The sequence below is a fragment of the Nelusetta ayraudi genome, unplaced genomic scaffold, assembly GCF_046127955.1.
Source record: "Nelusetta ayraudi isolate G7.1 ecotype Tasmania unplaced genomic scaffold, CSIRO-AGI_Nayr_v1 ptg000084l, whole genome shotgun sequence".
Classification (NCBI taxonomy): domain Eukaryota; kingdom Metazoa; phylum Chordata; class Actinopteri; order Tetraodontiformes; family Monacanthidae; genus Nelusetta; species Nelusetta ayraudi.
Window position 1 is genome coordinate 5682501 of NW_027466134.1, and position 25000 is coordinate 5707500.

At 50.1% G+C, this 25000-nt stretch overlaps 2 protein-coding genes and 1 pseudogene across 4 annotated transcripts in view; 1 reads left to right on the top strand and 2 right to left on the bottom strand.

The window, feature by feature from the left end:
• mast2 (microtubule associated serine/threonine kinase 2) overlaps positions 1-14189 on the bottom strand; it is a 41283-nt gene extending 27094 nt beyond the window's left edge. For both annotated transcript variants that reach the window (XM_076045161.1, XM_076045160.1), the window contains exons 1-3: positions 14055-14189; positions 8819-8975; positions 8546-8742 (exon numbers count right to left, since the gene is read on the bottom strand). In XM_076045161.1, the coding sequence (XP_075901276.1) occupies positions 8546-8742; positions 8819-8975; positions 14055-14180 (480 nt within the window). In that variant the 5' untranslated portion in view covers positions 14181-14189. The remainder of the gene's footprint in view (positions 1-8545; positions 8743-8818; positions 8976-14054) is intronic.
• A 3960-nt stretch (positions 14190-18149) lies between these two features.
• LOC142900986 (NLR family CARD domain-containing protein 3-like) lies at positions 18150-23944 on the top strand (annotated as a pseudogene).
• A 310-nt stretch (positions 23945-24254) lies between these two features.
• Positions 24255-25000, bottom strand: part of orc1 (origin recognition complex, subunit 1) — an 8973-nt gene continuing 8227 nt past the window's right edge. For both annotated transcript variants that reach the window (XM_076045164.1, XM_076045165.1), the window contains one exon: positions 24255-24474. In XM_076045164.1, coding sequence (XP_075901279.1) covers positions 24280-24474 — 195 coding nt within the window. In that variant the 3' untranslated portion in view covers positions 24255-24279. The remainder of the gene's footprint in view (positions 24475-25000) is intronic.

Below are 25000 nucleotides of genomic sequence, written 5' to 3' on the forward strand. Positions count from 1 at the left end.
GCTGCTGGTTGAGTGCTGGGGGTCAAGCCCGGGGGGGAGGGGGGGTCACCTGGTCCCTGCTGCTGCCGGAACCTCTGGCTCCACATCCTCCATCAGTATGGGGACTGTGACCTCTGACCTTTGACCCTGAAGCTAAGTGGTAGTGGTGGTCGTCCAGCCAGAGGAGGATCAGGCCACTGAGTCCACCACCGCAGTAGCAGCAGCAGCTTCCCCTCCCACCTCAGACCCTTCAGTTGACCTTTTGACCCCAAGAACTACTGCTGCTGCTGCTGCTGCTGTTACTGCTGCTGTTGCTGCTGTTACTGCTACTGCTGCTGTTACTGCTGCTACTGCTGCTGTTACTACTGCTGTTACTGCTGCTACTGTTACTGCTGCTGCTGCTGCTGTTACTGCTGTTGTTACTGCTGCTGCTGCTACTGTTACTGCTGCCTCTGCTGCTGTTACTGCTGCTGCTACTGCTGCTGCTACTGCTGCTGTTACTGCTGCTGATACTGCTGCTGCTGCTGTTACTGCTGCTGATACTGCTGCTGCTCCCACTGTTACTGCTGCTGCTGCTCCCACTGCTCCCACTGCTGCTGCTCCCGCTGTTACTGCTGCTGCTGCCGCTGCTCTCCTCCACAGGCCTGAAGGTGTGACTTCACCTCGGCCTCCAAGTTCTCCCCTCCAACGTCACCGCAGCTCCACGTCCATCCAGCTCGCAGCAGGAAAACCCACAACCACATCACCATCATCATCATCATCACCATCACCATCACCATCACCATCATCAACAACAACAACAACCACAACACACTTCATCCATCTGCTGCCGCTTCGGCTCCCCCTCTCTGTCACATTTCAGAACCCAGTGCAACAGTTTGCCCTCTCCTGGTCGAGGGAGGGACGACCAAAGCAACGCAGTCTCAATGCAAGGTTCACGTTGCTGCTGCTGCTCCAGCTCCAGCCGGCCTCTCGTCTTTCTAATGAACAGCAGAGTGGAGACAAGGACGACGCCCAGCTGAAATCCTCTTCCGAGCCACTGTACACTTGATGAAGGTGCAACCAAACAGTCGTTCAACCACTGCGAGGACAGCAAGCACTGCAACTGTCAATGAGAGACCAATATCTGGGGTCTTAATCTATAACTAGAGTGCAATATTTCTTCATGTCTTTGATTTAGCATCATTCCCCTCCTCTCTGCAGTTCCCCCATGCGGGATTACTGAAGGCCTTCTACTCCGTTCCACCAGCAGGGGCAGCAGCGGCTCACAATCTCACTTCCACACCCCAGAAACTCCTAACCGCTCTGAGGGAAGCTGATGGAAAGCAAGAGTCAGTGAGTCAGTGAGTCAGTGAGTCAGTGCACCGAGTCGTGGCTCCCTGTTGTGTTGTGTTGTGTTGTGTTGTGTGTTTGTGAATCTCTGCCAGCTCACAGTGCCGCACACAAAACCAAAACGCTGCTCACTGTGTTTTTCTTGCTGCATTCTTTCCTTTGACCCCCTAGACCCCCGCCCCCCCCATGGAGAACGACCTTTGACCTCAACCCCTCCCCACACACACACACACACTAAAAGCACTCCTACAGCTGATTGGTTGGACTCTTACCTGGAGTCCTCGGCGCCGCAGGATACTGGAGTCATCCATGATCAGGTAGTGTGTACACACACACACACACACACACACACACACACACAGAGTTCAGCTACTTCCAGGAAGTGACATCACAGCCAGGCTGCTGCTGCTGTTCCAGTCTGAGGAGCAGAACCAGAGCCGGACTGGACTCCTCCTCCTCCTCCTTCTTCCAGGGGTCGCCAGCAGGGATCACCAGCAGGGGGCACTGCTGTGTCCTCCTCGCTCCTCTCTGCTGCTCGCCCAGTCACCCCCCCTCCCCACACCTCGTCCTCGCCCCCCTCCAGCCACCACTAGTCCATTATTCATGGGAGACGACTACAGGACAGAATGTAACTGTGACAATGGAGGAGGAGCAGGAGGTGGTGATGGAGGGCAGGAGGAGGAGATGAAGGAGTGCAAGGAGGAGGAAGAGCTGGAGGTGCAGGGGAAGGAGAAGCAAGGGAGAACAGGAGGAGGTTGAGAAGTAGGAGGAGAAGGAAGAGGAGGTGAAGTACAAGGAGGTGGAGGAGCAGGAAGAGGAGGAGAAGGTAGAGGAGGTGTACAATGAGCAAAAGGAGAGGCAGGAGGTGGAGGTTGAAGAGAAGGAGGAGGTGGAGGAGTACAAGAAGGTGGAGGTAGATGAGGAGAAGAAGGAGGAGTACAAGGTGGTGGAGGAAGAGGAGGAGGAGGAGGAGGAGTACAAGGAGACGGACGAGGGGTCCAGCGTGAGGGTCCGGACGTGGAGGAGGCGCAGAGATAAATCCCCAGAAAAAGACGACCGGAGACGATCCGCCCGACGACCAGCAGCAACACACACACACACACACACACACACACACACACACACACACACACACACACACACACACACACAGACACACACACACGCTCCTAAAGCAGGAGGAGGTGGAGGAGGAGGTCCATCACGGCTGACAGGAGGTGCTGCTCCCTCCTCTTCTCCTCTTTTTCTTCTCCTCCTCAACGTGTCTGTGTGTTCCTCTCACATGCGCCGGCTCCTCCTCTCTCCCCCCCTCCCCACCCTGACCGAGCCGGCCAATCTGAGGGCGGCAGCAGACGGAGCAATGAATGGAGGGAGGGTGAAGCTCCGCCCACCCCTCCCCCTCCTCTCTCTCTCTCTCTCCTTCTGCAGTGCCATCGCTGATCAAAACAGGAGGGTGTGTTCACAGTGAGAGCACACACACACACACACACACACACACACACACACACACACACACACACACACACACACACACACACACACACACACACACACACACACTGCATGGATGAATTAGCCATGAGCTCCTCTGATCAGAGGATTTGGCTGATTATTAATTCAAGGAGGTGAGTCACCAAAGACACCCTGCTGCTAAGCTAACAGGCTAGCAGGCTAGCCGGCTAACAGGCAAACTAATCTCTCCACTATGAAGCTCCCTCACAGTCCCCCCATGTTTGAGTTTTTTCAGATCTTTCTATTGTTCCCCCCTGGACTCCAGGAGCAGCGGCAGCTTCACGTTAACAGCTGGTTAACCCTGTGTTTGTGACGTGGCAGCAGAGCTGATGGAGAGAGACGCTGCTCGCTCCAGGATACAGATTCTTTCTTTTGTATTCAAACCGACGACGTGAAGGGACAGAGTGGAGAACTGCTGCTGCTGCTGTTACAGCTGCTGCTGCTGTTACTGCTGCTGCTGCTGTTGCTGCTTCTGTTGCTGCTGCTGTTACTGCTGCTGCTTCTGTTGCTGCTTCTGTTGTTGCTGCTGCTACTGCTGTTGCTGCTGATAATATCACTGCTGCTGCTGCTGTTACTGCTGTTACTACTGCTGTTACTGCTGCTGTTACTGCTGCTACTGTTGCTACTGCTGCTGCTGCTGTTACTGCTGCTGCTGCTTCTGCTGCTACTGCTGTTGCTGTTACTGCTGCTGCTGCTGTTGCTGCTGTTACTGCTGCTGCTACTGTTACTGCTGTTGCTGCTGCTATTGCTGCTGCTGCTGCTGCTGCTGCTGCTGTTACTGTTACTGCTGCTGCTGCTTCTGTTGCTGTTACTGCTGCTGCTGCTTCTGTTGCTGTTACTGCTGCTGCTGCTTCTGTTACTGCCGCCGCTGCTGCCGCTGCTGCTGTTACTGCTGCTTCTGTTACTGCTGCTACTGCTGCTGCTTCTGTTACTGCTGCTACTGTTACTGCTGCTACTGCTTCTGCTGCTACTGCTGCTGCTGCTGCTGTTGCTTCTGTTGCTGCTTCTGTTACTGCTGCTACTGCTGCTTCTGTTACTGCTGCTACTGCTGCTGCTGCCCTACTACGCTTGGCGACTGATGACTCACACAGACTTCTGATTGTGAATGACAAATAAATAATCTGCTCAGATTTTGGGACTTGAGTCCTAAAGGGGAACAAACCTCAAAGCAGTTTTCTGATTTCTGGAATGTTTGTGTTTAATTGTTGTCAGTCAACAAAGGAAATAAATAATAAATAATAGTAATAACATTTATTGCATACTGAACTATTCTTATTTTACTTGTATTTAATTGATTTTAGTCTTGCATTTTTTTTTTATCTATTTCAAATATACATATGTCTTTACAATGAACAATGAATGCAATGAATTTCATTGTACGTTCTCTTACAATCACAATAAAGGCTTCTGACTCTGATAATAAGAATAATAGCCTGAGCCAAAGAGCTCCTCTCCCCCTCTCTCTCGGCTAACTAGCTGCTAATGCTAGCAGGAGAAGCCTCGGCCTTAATGAGAGCAAAGGCCAGTGGGGGTGGAGGTGGAGGGGAGAGGGGCAGCGGGGGGCACCACCGCCCCACTGGAATGTTCACACAGACACAATGAGGCCGACTGACAGCCTGCCGAGGTCACATGTCCAGCCAGAACCAATCAGGGCCAAGAACTCTGTCAAACTGGGAACTCGCTCCACAAACACACACACACACACACACACACACACACACACACACACACACACACACACACACACACACACACACACTGACTTTTCCAAACTAACTGGGACCCACAACCTCCAGCAGCAGGAAGCCCACCTTTGACCCTGATTGACAGCTGGTGTGAAGTTCAAGCTCAAGAATGTCTCTCTCTCTCTCTCTCACACACACACACACACACACACACACACACACACACACACACACACACACACACACACACACACACACACACACACACACACACACACACTCCAGAGCAACTGTGTGCAGAAACAAGTGACCTCTGACTGGAGGAGGCCAAAGATAGGAGACACACACACACCAGGCTGAGTGGAGCTCAGGGTCGTCACGCTCTGAGAGCAGAGCAACAATTACCAGCACCAACAACGAGAGAGAGAGAGAGGAACCCTGAGGTGTGTGTGTGTGTGTGTGTGTCAGAGCAGCGCGCTGACAGCTTGCGTGATGCCATCTCGAGTTTTTGTGCTGACGCCGCATTTGTGTGTCAGAGGGCTGAATACATCACACACACACACACACACACACACACACACACACACACACACACACACACACACACACACACCATCTCCTGAAGAGCTCATGGGGCCTCAGCGCCACCTACCTAGAGGAGCAGCTTCAGAGGAACCTTAAACTACATCAGCCTCAATCAGTCAGACAGTCAGTCAGACAGACAGACAGACAGACAGTCAGTCAACTCTTCACTCTCAGCAGCATCTCATCCAGTCGTCTCAAATTGTTTTTGAACATTCAACAGAGAAAATGGGCTGCAGGAAGAATCAGATGGCCCCACCCACTGGACGGGGGCGGGGCCATCTGGTTCTTCCTGCAGCTCCTGCTCCTGCTAGTACTCCTGCTCCTGCTAGTACTCCTGCTCTGCTCCTGCTCCTGCTCCTGCTCCGCTCCTGCTCCTGCTCCAGCTCCTGCTCCTGCATCACAGGTCCCTCCAGGAAGCAGGAGGAACACTGGGAGGCCTCAGGAAGGAGGTGTGGTGAGGTCAACTAGCCCCACCCTCCCCCGGAAGACACTGAAGCAGCTGCAGGAGCAAAGCTGGCCGACACAAAGCAGAGAGGGAGGTGGGAGGAGGTGGGAGGGAGAGGGGATGGGAGGAGGGAGACAATTTGATTTGCTGTTATCATCCAGACCTCCAGACCTCCAGACTGCATCACATCAGGCCCAATGGAAGGAGACAGGAGGCCCTCAGAGAAGTGGAGGAGCAGGAGGAGAAGCAGGAGGAGGAAGAGGAAGAGGAAGAGGAGGAGAAGAAGCTGGAGGAGGCGGAAGTCAAGAGGAGGAGGCAGAGTGTGAGTGACAGGGGCAGAGACCCACACAGGGATCTTCTCAGGATGAAGTGAAACAGCAACAACATCCAGAAGCAGCTCTGTTTCTCAACTGTTGGGTCGCCGCCCCAAAAGTGGCCCACTGTCCCCAAGCTGCCGGCGGTCCAGAGTTGAATTATTCAACGTCTTCTCATGTATATTTAAGACAGGAGCTGCTGCTGCGTCATCGTCAGTGAGGCCCAGCAGCAGTAACAGCAGCAGCAGGACTTGATTTTCTAGCCTCTTTTTGCACACACACACACACACACACACACACACACACACACACACACACACACACACACACACACACACACACACACACACACACACACACACACACACACAGTGAGGTGTCCAGAAACACAGCAGCATCCATGGCCTCCGCTCTGCTGCCACCTGCTGGTGGATCTGATGGAGGAGGTTCGTTCCTCTCGATGTGAATCAGACGACTCGACTGAACTCTGAGCGACTCAGTGATCATCGCAGCTGCAGAGGCTGAACAGACCAATGGGAAGCCTGCGTTTCTGTTTTTTGTTTTTTTCAATTCAATTCAACTCCTGTCTGATCGATCAAGTGGAGTTTGTTCAGCAACACAATTGACAAACGAATCATCCAATCACACAATCAGAAATTATAGAATTAAATTTAATATAATTCGTCAGAATTTTATGATCATATAAAGTGCAAAACACAAAGATCAGAGCCGGGTTGTACTGATACTGTGATACTTGCACTTATAATGATATATTTTATCTATATAATATAATTAAAATAATCACTTAAACCCCACGTCAGCCTCTCATCTTCTTACTTTTTAATTTTTTTCTCAAGTCAATCACCACAAAGAAGAAAGGTGCAGAGGAACTGCTGTAGTGCTGATGACCAGCAGGGGGCAGAACGACACTGCTCACACAGGGGAGCTACTGCAGAGATGCAGCTGCTGCAGTTCGATGGATTCAACACACACTCACCCCTGTTTTACACCACAAGCGTCTGCAGAGCGTCAGCAGAGTGACCGCGTTGACGCTCTGCTCACGCTCCAGCAGCCTCCCACACAGGACGCGTTTTACGAGCAGAGCGTCTCGCGAAGCGGCTCGATCGGTTCACGCGAGGATTGCAAGATCGCGCGACAACCCAGGTAGTTTTCGCGTGTTTTTAAAGAAAACAACAATGAAACAAAACATCGATACTTCTAGACACTGTCCCAACAGTGTCTCGAAGTATCGATGTGTGTAAAAACGAAAAATAATAATAAACCGAACTGCTGGCATCATACAAAATGCAGGTATTTAAAGTATAGATGCATTTTGTTCATTATAGTTTGAGATTCAAAGTGAAATCTGTTTTTGTTTGACGGCAGACCTGAACAGCGTTGAAGCCGATGCGTCATGTTGATGTTTCACAGTAAAGTACAGCACATACAAATACAAAATCCAGCATATTGTGCCGGATCCACTGTGTTTTTACACCATTGACTTCCTGTCTGAACGATCCCACCTGCTGCGATTGACGCAGGAGGGACGCGGCAAGCGTCAAAGAATAAATTCTGGCGTTCTTTTCCAGCGGCTCGCGTTTTACTGCTTCTGGGACGCTTCTGAAACGCGGCCGCTCTGCGCCTGGTGTAAACCTGCTCATTGACTTTAGTGGCCGCGTTTCACTGCGTCGACGCGGACGCTCTGCAGACGCTCTGCAGACGCTTCTGGTGTAAAACAGGGGCCAGGGGGTAGATCCACAAAGCGTTTGCGCGGCTTTTGCGCCAGAAAATCCGTGTAAATAGCGCCAAAAACGGTGACTCCAATCCACAGAGGGGACGCAAACGTGAAAATCGGCGCAGGTAGCGGCAGGGTTGCGCCAGACTCATTTGAATGTATTGAAATGAGTCATTACGCGCGAAATGACACCCCCTTCTATGCAAATATGCCTCATTCAAACAGCGGCAGATCCAGAAAGAGTTTGCGCTCGTGTCCGCGCGCAGTTTGACAGACGCAAACACCGCCAGCCAGAACCAGAACCAGAACGAGGCGCAGCTTCTGTCAAAGTGTTTCTGGCTTCTGAGTGAAACTTTCCTCTCTGAAAAGCCTGAAATATATCCCGAAATCTTATATATAGATAGACATAGACTAAAGTATATATGCCAATATTTTAGATAGGCTATGAAAAATACAAATGGTCCTCAGGTGTTGGTGACAAATGCGTCTTGCGTCTTGACTTTCTCTCCATTATGGCAGCAGTCTGGTAGACGGAGGAGGCATCGTAATGCCAGGAGCGCCTTTATCCTCGCAGAGTTTCGCTGTCAAACACACGCACTCACCAACAACCTTTGGCGCAAACTGCTCTCAGGTTGCCAGACCGCAACATTCGCACCCGTTTCAGGTGTCGCATTCGTGGGCGTGTTTGCGCCTGCATGTCATTAGCGCAAAATGCACTGCATTTTAGCGCTGCGCTCCCTTTTTTGAGGGTCTACCCCTCTGTGTGTGTGTGTGTGTGTGTGTGTGTGTGTGTGTGTGTGTAGGACTGAGTCATCGTCAGAGTGACTCCTTCTCTCTCTCCCTGCATGAGGACGAGTCAGGATCCCAATACAGAGACTAATGACAGTGACCCGGCAGTGTGTGTGTGTGTGTGTGTGTGTGTGTGTGTGTGTGTGTGTGTGTGTTCCTCCAGACTCACCAGTCCAGTGAGCGACGGTGCCGACTGTCCCAACACTTGGCTCCTCATGCGGACCAGGCTGTTCCCCTCGGCGGCCCCTCCCCCTCCTGCCACTCCTCCCCCCAGAGCTCCGGGGGGGAGGAGAGGGGCCGGGGCCTGCCAGGTCAGCTGACTCACGCCGGTGTGCAGGCTGCTGGACAGCGGCAGCAGCTGCTTACCTGCGGGGGAGGGAGGAGGGAGGAGGGGTGAGCTCAGGTGGAACAGCCAATGAGAGCAGGGTGGGGGCGGGGCTACCTGTCATGGCCAGGCTGCTGCGGCGGCTCCAGCTCTCGTCCTGGCTCAGCTGACGCTGCAGCTTCGACCTGCTGCTGGCGGCGGCGGCGGCGGGCGAGAGGTCGGGGTTACTGAGCTTCCTGAAGAGGAGCGGAGGGGGAGGGGCCACACACTCCTTCTGAGGAGAGAGAGAGAGGGCGAGTGAGGCTTGGGGTGGGGCTTTGGGGGGGGGGGGGGGGTTGATTTTAAATCGACCACTGCTTTAACGTGCCGCATATGGCCCCCGGGCCGTAGTTTGGCCCACGCCTGGACAAGCGCCACTGACATGGATGGGAACCACCACCGCTAACAGCCACGTCTCTGCGTGCACACACACACACACACACACACACACACACACACACACACACACACACACACACACACACACACACACACACACACACACACACACAAATATTTCGAGAAACATCTGCTGTTGCCGTGGAAACCAGGCCTGCTGAAACTCGCAGGTGTCCAGCTGCTGACGACACTTTTCCACAAACATCTGGACCCACACCCACACACCCACAGGCACACACACACACACACACACACACACCAGAGTGAAGGAGGTTTATTGAAAGATTCCGATCGTCTTTGCCAACACAAGCAAAAAAACCGCACAACCACTCCCTTCTACAAGACAGCCTGGAGGATTACACACTGTGTGTGTGTGTGTGTGTGTGTGTGTGTGTGAACAGGTTAACCAGCTGTGTGTCGCTCAGGGAGAGAGAGAGAGAGAGAGAGAGAGAGAGAGACAGAGAGACAGAGAGAGAGAGAGAGAATCAACGTGTGTGTGGGAGCAGGCCATCATCTCCCTCCTTCTCGATGGCCTGTGGAGGGCGCTGCGTCACAGCTCAGCCTCTGTGTGTGTGTGTGTGTGTGTGTGTGTGTGTGTGTGTGTGTGTGTGTGTGTTACTGTGTCTGAGCAGTGGCAGGAAGCAGCAGGAAGGGGGCGCCATGGAGTTCCAAGATGGAGCTCCTCTCACGTCTGGACACGAAGGGAGGAATGTTTGTCACTGAGGCTCCGTTTTCCACAAGCAGCAGCAGCAGTCTGCAGCCATCCATCCGTCCCTCCCTCCATCCCTCACTCCACCCACACCTCCATCAGGAGGATCCAGAGGAGAAGTGACGCTCCACCAACAGAAGCAGACGACAAACAGGAAGTGAGAACGTTGTTTTTTTTTTCCTCTGCCAGCAGCATAAAACTTTCTTCCTCTTTCCACCATCCTGCTGGACGGAGCCAGGGGTCGAAGGTCAAAGTCTTGTTCCTCTTCTCCCCCAAGGGGATGGGGGGTGGAGGAGGGTTAGGGGCAATGAATGTGTTCGTTCTCCATTGCACTGATTCTCCTCCAGCAGGAAGTAGCCTGGTGATGTCAGCGGCGTCCTGCTGCAGGCAGGGAGGCGGCCCTTATCAGCGGCACCCTCGATGACATCACCAAGCGAGTCGACTCAGTCATATATATTAATCTGCTGTGCACGGCGCCGTCATGACGCTCATAAAAAAAAAAGTTTAACAAGCCTCTGTTGGCTGCACAAACACAGCGAGCGAGCTGCCAGGTCTGAACACGCGGGGAAGTGATGCATCCTGGGATACGGCTACATGATCTGAACCTGGTACTGGCATTGCATTCACATGTGCAGTTTGAACCGCTGCACACCTGCACACCTCACAGGTCCCCGTAGTGCAGGTGGTGTTTCTGTTTCCGGGAAATGGGAGGACTATCTCCTCAGACACACACCTGCACAGGTGGTGTTTCTGTTTCTGTTTCTGTGTTTCTGTTTCCGGGAAATGGGAGGACTATTTCCTCAGACACACACCTTCACTGTGGGGACCTCACTGGTCCCCGTAGTGCAGGTGGCGTTTCTGTTTCTGGGAAATGGGAGGACTATCTCCTCAGACACACACCTGCACTGTGGGGACCTCACTGGTCCCCGCACGCCACTGGAGCCACTCAGCTAACAGTAGCAGCAGCCACGTTCACTTTTAAAAAATTAAAACAAAAAACGCTTCCTGACATTTTAACAGCTCCTCCAATAATGAGTTGACAACAGGCCTCAGCGTGCACACGCGCACGCACGCACGCACGCACGCACGCACGCACGCACGCACGCACGCACACTGTCTTAATTCCCCGAAAGGATTAAAGCGATATGTGAAATCTGAGTGTTTTAATCCCGGGTGTGTCTGCGTGTGTCCGTGTGTGTGTGTGTGTGCGTCGTAATCACACACAGGCTGCAGCTGAGTCACATCTGCAGAGCTGCAGGGAAGAAGATGATAAACCGTCACGTGGCAGCACAGCAGTGTGAGAGAGAGGACGGTGGACAAGGGAGCGTGGGCTCGGTCTGTCACCTGGAGAGCCTCGGCTCTGTCTATCATCTGGCCTGCCTTTCCTCAGTCTACACCCTTGAGAGCCACGGCTTGGTCTAATACCGGGGAGCCTTGCTTCAGTCTATTGCGTGACGAGTGTGGGTCTAATTCCTGAGCACCAGTGCAGGAACCACTGAATCCCGACACTGAGTGTCGTCATGTCAAACTGGCCCAGACTGGTTTGACTGGACTGGTGCTCAGTGTTGCTTGGTCACATGACACCACCACCTGGTTCTCCTTTTTTTTTTTTAACGCGGCCTCTGTTGCCTGCTGGTTGGAGGCAGCAGCTTCACTTCCTGTTCTGCTGTGTCAACAAGGCACCGCGTCATTCATTCATCCAATTATTAACCCATTCATTCATTCATCACCAGCAGCACCACCAGTGACTCCAGTGACACACACACACACACACACACACACACACACACACACACACACACACACACACACACACACACACACACACACACACACACGGTGTGTGTGTCCCAGGTGGCTGGGTGTGGTCCAGTGCTTCTATAGTTAGCCTGCCGAGCTGCAGGAAGCAGGATGTTGTGGGCGCTGCTGCTGCTGCTGCTGCTGCTGCTGCTGCTGCTGCTGCTGCTGCTGCTCCTTCTTCACTGGCTGCCACCCAGAGGTTGACGACCGTCCAATCAGCTGCCTACCGAGCTGTAAACACAGACGCTGCAGCAGCCATACTGAGCAGTTGCCGTCAAGCAGAGGCGGAGCTGGAGCTGCTGCTGCTGCTGCTGCTGTGGCTATTATGCACACAGAGCCACTCTGATTGGCTTGACGGCCTTGTTTCAGAGCAACAAACAAACTCGGAGCCACCATAAAACTTGACGGACGAGGCTCCAACTGAGACTCAGCTCTGAAGTTCTGGACCAAAACAACGTCTCTTGTTGCCCAGTTTGACCGTTGACTCTGTGGTTCACAGCTGAGAGGTGGAGAAGTGGAGGAGAAGTCAGAAAAGGAGCTGAAGGATGAACAACGTGGCCTTCAGCAGTGAGGAATGTGGCAGTCGCTCTGTGACGGATGGTCTTCATTAGAGGACGAAGAAAAGGCCGCAGTTCATAAAAATCCACTGTGAGGAAACTTGGAGTAAGTTCTAGAGGAAATATCAGCTCCACCTCCAGGAGGTCAGCTGGGTTGCATCCGTCAGGGGGCTCCTGACTACCGTCAGCCAGGTCGTTCCGGGCCAGAGGTTCTTCTTCTTCTTCTCCTACCAGCAGGATTAATGGTTCACCAAACACTCAGTTAATGAGCTGGAACGAGACCCTGCAGCAGCAGCAGCAGCAGCAGCAGCAAACCCAGCCACCACAGAGGCCCGGGAACCTGCAGTCAGCCGCCTTCACCACATTAGTCACCACATAGTTAACGACTGGATGTGAAAACCCTGGAGGCCTCTGAGATGATGATGGCTGGTTTCCATGGAAACCAGGTGATTCCTCCCTGAGTTACTGCAGTCAAACCAGCACCCATCTGAAGCAAATTAACACTCAGCTCACTGTGGTGTAGACACTGGTCTGGGCTGATGTAGGTGGAGGAGTCAGTGAGTTAATCAGGAGGAGTGAGGAGTTAGTAAGGAGCTAGTGAGGAGTCAGTGAGGAGTCAGTGAGGAGTCAATGAAGAGTCAATGAAGAGTCAATGAAGAGTCAGTGAGGAGTCAATGAAGAGTCAATGAAGAGTCAGTGAGGAGTCAGTGAGGAGTCCGTGAGGAGTCAGCGAGGAGTCCGTGAGGAGTCAGCGAGGAGTCCGCGAGCAGTCAGCGAGGAGTCCGCGAGGACTCAGTGAGGAGTCAGTGAGGAGTCATTGATGAGTCAGCGAGGAGTGAGCGAGGAGTCAGCGAGGAGTTAATGAGGAGTCAGTGTGCTGAACCCAGCGAGAGCTCAGGACCAGAGAGGGAACATCAGCAGCTGCCAGCAGCCAATCAGACGGAGCCTTGGTGGTGGTGGTTGTGGTGGGAGGGGGAGGGGCTGATATTTCTGACGAGCAGGTGAGACATTCAGAGCCCAGAGGAAAAATTTCCCATGATTCCCTTGGGCTCGGACTCACAATCCGAGTGCCTATACTGAACCGACAAACACTCACCACCACCACCATCATCATCATCACCATCACCATCAGACTGACTCCTATAAGTGCGTGAGGTCCCAGCTGACGGGGCGGTGGGTGTCAGAGTGGATCACATGACCAAGTCCCAATGTGGTGGAGCCATGACCTCATCATTCTGGAGCGAGCTGTGTGTGTGTGTGTGCGTGTGTGTGTGTGTTATTGAGAACATGTGGAAGTTCATCAGGGTGGGAGAACCAGCAGCACACTTTATAGATCAGAAAAATAAAGGTCCAGCTCCGTAGCCGCTGGACAGAGTATAGAGTTAATACTCGTACATCAGTATTAACAAATAAAGTTATTCAAAAATAAAGTTCTCCACCCTCGGGAGGATGGAGGACCTCAGCAGGAGCATCTCACCAGCTCACAATCTTCTCACACCACGCTGACCTGAGCATCAAGGAATCAAAACCACAGCAACTCACACACTCACTCACACTCGCACTCATATCATTTCTTCAAGTTTGGCGGACCGGATTAAAAAAGCTTTAACGGGCCACATATGGGCCCCGCAAGCCATAGTTTGCCCACCCCTAACTGCACCAATTATTTGCAGAAACCTACCATGACATCCACTATGTGAGACAAACAGACAGAGAACTGCCATGACTGGAACCGCAGCAGTGCCAGCAAATTAAACGCCACTATCTCCACAATTTAACCTAACTTCAAGTCACGCATGCGCGTTGGGGTGAAGCGAGGACAAACTTGACACCTGGATGATGTACTCACCGTATCCTTCTTCTTCTCCTCCCCGCCGCGCTGCTGCTGCCGCCGCTGCTCCAGCTCCTGTTGTTGTTGCTGCTGCTGCTCCATGCTGCACAGTTTCCTCTTGTTCTTGTTCTCCGTCCTCTTCATGTTGCACCACCAAACACTCCGACCGTCTCTTTGTGTGTGTGTGTGTGTGTGTGTGTGTGTGTGTGTGTGTGTGTGTGTGTGTGTGTGTGTGTGTGTCAAGTGTCCTGTCCCGTTGACAGCCTCGCTGGCTTAAAGCCTCCGTCTGATCCTGCGCCTCGTTGCGGTAGTCACTCAGTCAGTCAGTCAGTTAGCAGGTTAGCTCTCTGGCTAGCAGGCTAGGTGGCTAACTGGCTGGCTAGCGGCGTGCGGTCTCGGCGGGCTTCCTCCTCGGTGACACCGCCTCCCCCGTGCCGAAAGCACTCTCGCTACCTGCCGTCGCGGCTCGCACACTCGGGGGAACACTCGGCACAGCCATTCCCGGTCCCTGGTTCCCGGTCCCGGTTCTTGCTGGGTGGCGGGAAGCTCGCGCAGCCTTCAGCGGGCGCTGCGCCGCGGACGCCACATCTGGCGGTTGCAGCCGTGGTGACAAGCTGTCAATCAACCGCGGTTACCGTCGCTTCCTCCTTGACAGCGGCGGCAGACACAGACAGAAGGGACGCCCGCAGAGCCCTGGCGGAGGCACCGCCTAAAAGTGACCCATGGCGGCTTTCCCCCTTCTCGGTTCATCAGACGGAACTGACTGGGCTGGTGACGGCTGCGGCTAGGCTAAGCTACGCCGAGTTTGCTGCTGCTGCTGCCGCTGCTGCTGCTGCTGCTGCTACTGCTGCGACAGGTTAGCAGACAAGCAGCGCGGCTAGCCGGGAGGATCCTGCTACCCTCTACCTGTCCAGAATCAGCGTAACACCCATTGACAGGTTCGCCACCTTGCCAAGTGGAATGTTCCGGAATTGTTCCACAACGGGGAGGTGGAGCCCTTCTTACAGCCGCCGTCGGCGACTCAACTCGCGGCGAGGCACCTTTTTATCGGAACGTTCTTCCATCCTCAGATAAAAGCTTCAAAAAGAAACAGAAAAAAATAGATCGATGTGTTGAACCGGGTCGAGCCCCGCGGTGGAGCTGCGGTCCCAGTGGCTCCAGTCACGGCTGAGGTCGCTTCCTGGCTCCCGAAGCTGCCGCCAATCAGGAAACGACATCCGGTTAGGAGTTAGTGGAAAAAAATAAAATAAAAGCATCGTTCGCAAGTAAAGTAAAACTAGTCGGACCTTTGAGTGGGTTTGTAAAGGCGACATCAAAGTGTGGAAAATATTGAATGAAACATCGACATCAAAGACCTTGTCATTTCTGCAAGAGGTTTCAGCTGGATGCAGCGCTTACAGTTAACTTAAGCCAGTTAAACTGACACTATCAGAGGATTGAATGAGGTCTTTATTTGTTCTTCTATGGCGCCAGTTGGACGTTTCTACTGATTTTCTTTCAGCATTGTGTGTTTCGCGTTTCCCCCGTGGAACGAAAGGACGATGCCGAGTCTTAGACTCTACTGCCACCTCCTGGTGGTGAATGCAACATTAGTGCAATTTCTTTTTGTCGTCCCACAGCTTCCAAGTGTCTTTCATTTGTTCCTTGTTTTAATCCGACGGGTACAAGTAAAAGTGTGACACAGTTGTGGAACAAATTTAGTAAAACATGTTGAACTGTTTTAAATGTTTCAAATATTTGTTTGTTTTTTTTGTTTGTGTTTTTGTGTAGTCACCATTAATATGCAGCATGGAATGTGTTGCAAGTTTGCCTTATTTCACTTTAAACAGAACAAAAAATAACAATGGGCAGACTTCATTTCCTTTATTGTTACAAAAGCTTTTTTGATTATTTATTTGACCCCAAACAGTTTACAATAAAGAGAACATTCATTAAAAAAAAAAAAAAACTGGCAGTCTTTGTCAAACAGCAACAAGAGAAACTTGAACACTCCACTCTTCTATTTATACACACATGACACACGCTTCTTAAAACTGCACATGCTACAAAACAACAGTTGGACCTGTTGGAGAGGAAAATCTCAACTGGATCATCGCCTGATTTCACTGCAGTTGTTCACTGTGGTCGCTCTTATTGCTCCATAAAGCTCTTCAGTTGTGTTTAGAACCTAAGCTGGGCTGAAACAATCAAAGTGGGAAGACATCAGATCAGCCAATAAGAAGATGACTCAGCACTTTAGACACACAGGCCTGACACAACTTGCAGAAAGCAACCATAAAGGCCTTTATTGCTGACAGTGCTCCCCAAGCTGACTGCAGGGGGAGCAGTGGAGCAGCACCAACCTGCTAGTAGTTCATTCATTCATTCACTCATTTTCCATACCCGCTTCTTCCTGAGCTAAGGGTCACGGGGTTGCTGGAGCTTCTCCCATAGGGCGAAGGCAGGGTCTGCTAGTACACACCAGGCTTGATATTCCACTCTCTGTGGGAGGAAACCTAGAGCAGATTCGGACTCCAGAGGGTGCTCACCTGCTTTGACTGGTTGGGTTGAAAGGAAATAGTAACCAACCCTAACACTGTAAACAGGGCTCAGACAGAAGGGAGCTCATTGGAGTTTGGACATAAAGCAGCCTGACCTTTGGTTCTGATAAGAGTCTGGGAGGAGCTGCAGTGATAAGAAACACCAGGAAGAAAAGGTGAAGGTGTGTTCAGTCCGACTCCATTTTGAGGCAGCAGCAGCAGAAACATCAGCAGGTGAGTCCTCACTGACTGAATAAGAAATATATATTGAATTATCACATGTTAACTCGGATTTTACTTTCTTATTTATTCACTCAGAAGAATTCATGGCAGAGCCTCTAAAGGTATAATTGCCATCAAACTCTGATAAAACAATAGCAGAGATATTTAAAGAAAGAAAAGTGAATAAACAAATTCCATCTTATTTATCCTGTTTGGTCAAGGATAGATACATATACACATACATTTCATTGTCATTGTGACCTGCACAATACAATTAAATGTGCCAAAACCGTCCGCGCAAAAAGAAAAAAAACTACAATAAAGCAGCACAGGGGTGGTGGGAGGAGCTTCAGCAATCCGCAGCAGGTACAGAGGTTGAAGGTGTTTTCTGTCTGACTCCATATTGTGGGAGCGGCAGCAGAAACAGCGAGGCGAACATCAAGTTTGTCCTGACTGACTGGATAACACATTGAATCTGACATCACTCAACAATCTGACTTCTGTCTGCTTGATTTCTTCCTGTTCTCTCCATCCTGAGTGGAAGTCAGAGTGTTCTGAGCTCACTGTCTCACTTCCTTTTTGACCTCCAAGTCACAAGATGAGTCTTCCAGTGGAGCGAGAGGAGAACAGAGCAAAGTCTTCAGGGTCCAGTGGGGTGTCTCTGAAGAGTGACTGGTCTATGGATCACCCTATGACCTTCAGCAAAGAACCTGGAGCCTCTGGAAGACAGTAAGAACACTAATGTCCTTGTTTCTCAGTCTAATTCTAGTTTGATTTGACAGTGATAAATTCCTCAGAAGGTGAAAAGGTGTCAGATGTTGTGGTCAGTGGTCAAGAGAAGAGAATCTTTGACATGGTCACATTCATCATGTTGAAATGCAGCAAAGCCCTTCTGAGACTGAACTTTATGCAGTGGCAGGAATATTTGATGCTCTGTCATAAAGTGCAGCTCAACTCCACTGAGATGAATTTCCAAAGTTCAGTGCAATGTGACTCCACTGTCTCTGTCTGCTGAGAAACAAAGGGCCAGTTCCACAGAGCCACTGCTCAACCATAGCCCTCCAGGTGTCAACCACACCAGATAGAAAATATACATTTGATAGATGAATATGTGATGTGAGTGGACACAACCCTCCTGTGTGTCTGCTGGATCCCACTGGGAACTCAGTGTTTCTTCCTGTTTTCTCTGTCTGAAGTGGAACTCACTGGGTTCTCAGCTCACTGTCACTCTTGATGTTTCACCTCAGACTGACTCCAGGACTCAAGACGAGTCTTCCAGTGGAGCAAGAGGAGGACAGAGCAAAGTCTCCAGGGTCCAGTGGGGCGTCTCTGAAGAGTGACTGGTCTATGGCTCACCCTATGGCCTTCAGTAATGAACTTGGAGCCTCTGGAACACAGTAAGAAAACAGGCTACCTGTATAACATGATGAATAGACAGACACTATGATTGACAATGACAATGATTCCATTCAACTAATGGTGGTGTCAGAAAAACAGGTGACAAGTGATGGACACCAACAACTGATCCAATCAGTCAAAGCCAAAGTGTCTCCACAGGAAGACGGAGGGGAGTGCAGGTGGTGAGGAGCAGTAGCAGCAGCAGCAGCAGCAGCAGTAGCAGCAGCAGCAGCAGCAGCAGCAGCAGCAGTCGTCCTCTGCTGTGTCTCAGGGTGGAGCAGGACTTCAAACTACCAACCACCCTGTCAGGACGTCTCACAGTAAGAGTGTCCACCTGCACATCATCTCACTGTCACTGCAGAGGGACTATAGAGTGACTGCAAACACAGTCGCTCATGGAGCTTTATTGACACAATTAGAATCTTGAATTAAAATGACAACTCTGGCCTCATGGCAACTTCATTGTTTCTTCTCCAACCTTTTCTCTGCTCCAGTTGCTGATGGTCTGCAGGAGCTTCTCCAGCAGCAGAAGATCAGTCTGGAGAGGAGATGTGAACGTGTGACTGAAGGTGAAGAAGCAGGAAGTCAAACCCTCCTCAACAGCATATACACTGAGCTCTACATCACTGAGGGACTGAGTGAGGAGGTCAACAGACAGCATGAGGTCAGTCAGCTGGAGACCAATAAGATCAAGAAGAGCCTCCATGACCGTCCAATCAGGTGCAGCCAGATCTTTGACGCCTCACCTGAGCAGTAGGGACTCAGAGTCAGAGTGGTGCTGACCAATGGCGTCGCTGGGGTTGGAAAAACCTTCTCAGTGCAGAAGTTCACTCTGGACTGGGCCCAGGGCCTGGAGAACCAGGACCTTCATCTGGTGCTTCCTCTCTCATTCAGGGAGCTCAACTTGGTCAAAGAGCAGCACTACAGTCTTCTGGAGCTGCTCCATGTTTTCCATCCAAAGTTAGAGAAGCTCACAGCAGAGTAGCTGCATGTCTGCAAACTTCTCTTCATCTTGGACGGCCTGGATGAAAGCAGACTGGCTCTGGACTTTGAGAAGAAGCAGGTGGTGACTGACGTCACTCAGAAGAAGTCAGTCACCGTCCTGCTGACAAACCTGATCAGAGGAGATCTGCTTCCCTCGGCTCTGCTGTGGATAACTTCCAGACCTGCAGCAGCCAATCAGATCCCTCCGTCATGTGTGGACAGGCTGACAGAAGTACGAGGCTTCACCGATGACCAGAAGGAGGAGTATTTCAGGAGGAGGTTCAGAGATAGAGGAGATGTGTCCAGCAGGATCATCTCCCACATCAAGGCCTCCAGGAGCCTCCACATCATGTGTCAGATCCCGGTCTTCTGCTGGATCACTGCCACAGTTCTGGAGAACATGTTGAGCTCAGAGCAGAGAGGAGAGCTGCCCAAGACCCTGACTGACATGTACTCACACTTCCTGCTGGTCCAGACCAAGAGGAAGCAGCACAAGTATGGAGGAGGTCCACAGGAGCTGACGGAGGCTGACAGGGAGCTTCTTCTGAAGCTGGGCCAGCTGGCATTAGAACATCTGGAGAGTGGAAACATCATGTTCTACAGTGAAGACCTGGAGAAGTGTGGTCTCAGTGTGACTGACGCCTCTGTGTACTCAGGAGTTTGTACAGAGATCTTCAGAACAGAGAGTGTGATCTTCCACAAAACCGTCGTTCATCTGAGCATCCAGGAGTTTCTGGCTGCAGTCTACAGCTTCCACTGTCACACCAACAAGAAGAACCAGGTTCAAGATTTCCTCAAATATGTAAAACCAGGGCTATTAGATAAAATGTCAAACCTGTTTAGAAAAGAAGGCGACCAAACCTTGGACACCTTTCTGAAGAGGATGATGGAGAAATCCTTGAAGAGTCCAAACGGTCACCTGGACTTGTTTGTTCGCTTTCTCCATGGACTCAGTCTGGAATCCAACCAGAGACTCTTAGGAGGCCTGCTGGGTCTCACTGACAACCATCAAGGAACCTTACAGAAGGTCATCAACAACCTGAAGGAGATGAACACTGGTGATGTTTCTCCTGACAGGAGCATCAACATCTTCCACTGTCTGCTGGAGGTGAAGGATCAGTCAGTGCATCAGGATGTCCAAGAGTTCCTGCAGTCAGAGAACAGATCATGGAAGAAACTCTCAGTGTTCCAGTGTTCAGCTCTGGCCTTCATGCTGCAGATGTCAGAGGAGGTTCTGGAGGAGTTGGACCTCACCAAGTACAACACAACCATGGAGGGAAGATTGAGACTGATTCCAGCTGTGAGGAACTGCAGGAAGGCTGTGATACGTTTAAAGTACGTAAACACTGTGTGTGTGTGTGTGTGTGTGTGTGTGTGTGTGTGTGTGTGTGTGTGTGTGTGTGTGTGTGTGTGTGTGTGTGCTCTTGGTGTTAGCCACCCTGCTATATCAGCAGCTCCTCCAGTCACAGGGTGGATCAACATCAGCAGGTTCACTTGTGGCTGCAGGTCTCCAAGAAAACAATGAGGGAAACACTGAGTGGTGACTTTTAGCAGCAGGCTGTCAACACATGGCTAACTCAGCTGCTTTGTGTTGGATGGTGAGTGCAGTGAAGCTGCTCCACTGGAGTCCAGGATGGAGATGAAGATGTGACAGTGGCAGAATGAGGAGCTTTGATCAGTGTGAAGGATTCATGCAGACAGTCAATCAACACAATCAACACATTGAACACATAAACACATCACGTCCTTCCTTCATTTGGCAGCAGACAATAAAACAGCAGTTGGATCAAAGATGCAGTGGAGTCCAAAGAGACGCCAGTGAAGGAACTCTGATCCAGTGGAGCTCCAAGCTGCAGTGACTTTACATACAACTGAGCCTCATGTTGAGTTGAAGCAGCAGATCAGAGCAACACTGTCAGTCACAACAGGATGTGTTGACACTCAGTGGCTGGAACACACTGGAGTGTGAAGCTGCACTGAGTTCCCTGCTTGAGGAGACTGCAGTGGAGACACTGAGGACCTGCTGATGATGATGGTGATGATGATGATGGTGATGGTGATGAAGAAGATGATGATGATGATGAAGATGATGGTGGTGGTGATGATGATAATGATGATGATGATGATGATATGATGATGATGATGATGATGATGATGATGATGAGGATGATGATGATGATGATGATGGTGATGGTGATGGTGATGGTGATGGTGATGAGGATGAGGATGAGGATGATGATGGTGAGGATGATGATGATGATGATGATGAAGCAGCTGATCAGATGTTAAAGAGTCTTGAGTCACTTTCACAGTCAGCAGAGTCTCACATGTCGACCACAACTTCTCTCTCTGCTGTCCTACATTGCAGATATTACAATGAACTCTCAGAGGTTCACTGTGCAGTGGTGTCTTCAGCTCTGCAGTCCAGCCCCTCCCACCTCACACTGCTGGACCTGACTTTCACCACCCTGAAGGATCCTGTAGTGAAGCTGCTCTGTGCTGGACTGCAGAGTCCAAACTGCAGAGTGGAAGTTCTCAGGTCAGTTCCTGCTTTCTACTGGTGGACAGTGTGTGTCAGCAGATGACAACTGGTGTGTAACGCTGCTCAGTGTGAAGACTTTGAAGCAGATATTAAAGACTCATCTAGACAAAGTGGATGTTGTTGATATTTTCATGTCAACAATCTGCAGCCAGAAAAGACTTTGGATGGTGGAAGAAAGTGTGGAAAATGTCTCCAGTCACTTTGGAGCTCAATGGAAGTTGTTGATTGGTGATGAAGGTCACATGACTGAGCAGAAGATCCTGTGAAGAAATATTAGAGGCAGATTAATAGTGCAGCAGTATTTCCTCGTCTTGTCCTTTGAATGTGTTTGACTTGTAACGAGACTCTGATGACTGAAAACAGCCACAAGCACACAAAGGACTCACTGATTATTTTCCATCTTGACTGCTGATTGGCTGCACACTGACTGACACACTGCTCTTGTTATTGTGTTGACAACACACTGGCACAATGACTTCTTTGAGGGAGTGACTTAGCGATTTGAAAGGCTGCACATCTGGATCATCAACAGGGAGAAATGACTCTTAATATGACATTTACACCATGGAAGAAATCAAATATTGATTCTTTATTCAGGCTGGTGAAGTGCAGTTTGTCAAAGACCAGCTGTGATTGGCTGCTCTCAGCTCTGAAGTCCAACCCCTCCCACCTCAGACACCTGGACCTGAGTCACAACCACCTGCAGGATTCAGGAGTGAAGGAGCTGAGTGGTTTTCTGCAGAGTCCAGACTGTAAACTGGAGGTTCTGAGGTCAGTACTGGTTTGGAACCAGTGGATGATGGTTTCAGCACCAAACACACTTCATCACACATGTTGAATAAACATTGAACTGAAGGTTGATTCATATCAAAATGACATCCAGAAATATGAAAACTTCATTCTGCTCATGTTTGAAGAAGAAAAAAATGTCATCAGTGGTCATGTGACCAAACATCATTTACACACACATTAGTTTTGGACTGAGGATTTAATTTCAAGGTGACATTTTCTATTGTAGATTCTGAAGTCGACGTTTCACTTTGATGCTCAGAGTGATGACACCCTGGAAAAACTCTCCATCATTATAAACTCTCCATCATTTATTCTCTATTCAGGTTGAGTGACTGCAGTTTGTCAGAGCTCAGCTGTGATTGGCTGCTCTCAGCTCTGAAGTCCAACCCCTCCCATCTCAGACACCTGGACCTGAGTGGGAACCAGCTGCAGTATTCATCAGTGAAGCCACTGATGGATCTTGTCCACAGCAGAGACTATCAACTGGAGAGTGTGAGGTCAGTACTGGTTTGGAAGCAGTGGACGATGGTTCCAGCACCAAAGCCAGTTGATCCCACAGCAGAGGTCCAGTGTTCCCAGTCACAGTGTGAGAGGAGGATGGTGACGTCCAGCTGCTCCTCATTCATCCAACATCTGCTGCCAAACTGCTTCTTCTCTCAGTTCACCACTCAATTATTGATCAGTTCATCTTCATCAGGCCTCAGTATCAGTCCAACACTCCATGGTCACATGACCTTCATATGTTCCACACTTGACATGTGACTGAGAGTCTGCTTCTTCTCATCAGTCACTCCATCATCTCCATCAACAGTCAACATCTCTGTGATGATGCCTTCAAGGACCCTGAGTCCTGACTCCTGCTGTCTCTTCTTCTCTCTGCAGGTGGGAGACATATTGAGGGAGGATGAGGAGGAGAGTGAAGAGCAGAGCTCCATCTGGTGGTGGCTGGTGGACTGCTTATCCCTACAAGCTGCTGTGGTTACTGGGAGAGACGTCCCAGAAGCTACTGGTGGAGCTGAATCCTCAGTGGAAGCAGCAGGACTTGGAGATGGAGGCCGAAGCAGATGGAGCTCCGCATGTGATGATGTTGTGGTGATGTTCAAGGCTGGTGGCGCTAACAGGTGCTAGCAGGTGCTAACAGGTGAACCTGCGAGGTCATCACTGAGGTAGTGTTGTAGTACTCCAGAGTGGTCTTGGTCTCCAGACCACTGTTTAAGGCTCTCCTGTCTGGGACTGGGAGGACTAGAGGTTTCTGATGCAGACCAGTGGAGACTCAGCCAACACTGTAATAACACAATAATAACAGAAAAGAATCCAGCCGCTGCCTGGTTTGGCTCTGATGGTGACACCCAGAGTGACACCCTGCACTCTTATTCCTTCTTCATTGATTTTTAAATTTTATGAAGCAAAGTTGTTGATTGAAAATGGTTCAATAGTTGGCAAAGCAGCAAAATGTTGAAGACAATGATGAAAAGACACCTTGCTGGAAAGAGATGTTGCTGTTCCATGAAGCCACTTCTTTGTAAACCTTTTTAAACTCCTTTTTATAGTTTAACTTCTAATATTTAATATGAAACTTGCCGCTTTTTAAATTCTTTTTTCATTTCTCTTTCTTTATTCCTGGTCATGCACAATCACTCCATCGGGTTCTGCCACACCAACATTTCACTGCCGTGTGACCTGACAAATAAAAATCTGTGAAATCTTTGAAGTGTTCTTTATTGTTCAGTCTGCAGTTTAAAATCAGTCCCAGTTTAAAAGAAGCCAGCGTCACCCCCCCCCCCCCTCAGTCGGCCTTCAGGGCGTACAGCACGTCGTCCTGGCTGACGTTGAGGCGCACCCTCTGCAGCGCCCCCTGGCGGCTGGGCTCCAGCAGCAGCAGCCTGCAGGCCCCCAGGCGGCGGCACACGGCCAGACCCTCGGACACACTGATTGGCTGCAGCCCCTCCACACGGCACAGCGCCTGGTGCTGCACCAACACCTGGTGGAGGGAAAAAATCAAATCAACACAGGAATCACAGACACTGCATGGCTACAATAATAAAATTCCCATATACAGTATATACATATATAACTATACTATATAACTATACACATATATACGTATACATATATATACATATACATATACACATATATATACATATACACACACACATATATACATATACACACACATATATATATACATATATATATATATACACATACATATATATATACACACACATATACACACATATGTATATATATATATATACACACACACGTATATACATATTTACGTACGTATATACACATACGTATTTATACATATATATGTGTATATGAATATATATGTATATGTATATATATGTATACATATATATGTATGTATATAAACATATATATGTATATACATATATATTTATATAATTTATAATTATAATATAAATATATAATATTTATATAATATATATTTATATGCGTATATATATATATACATTTATATATACACACACACATAC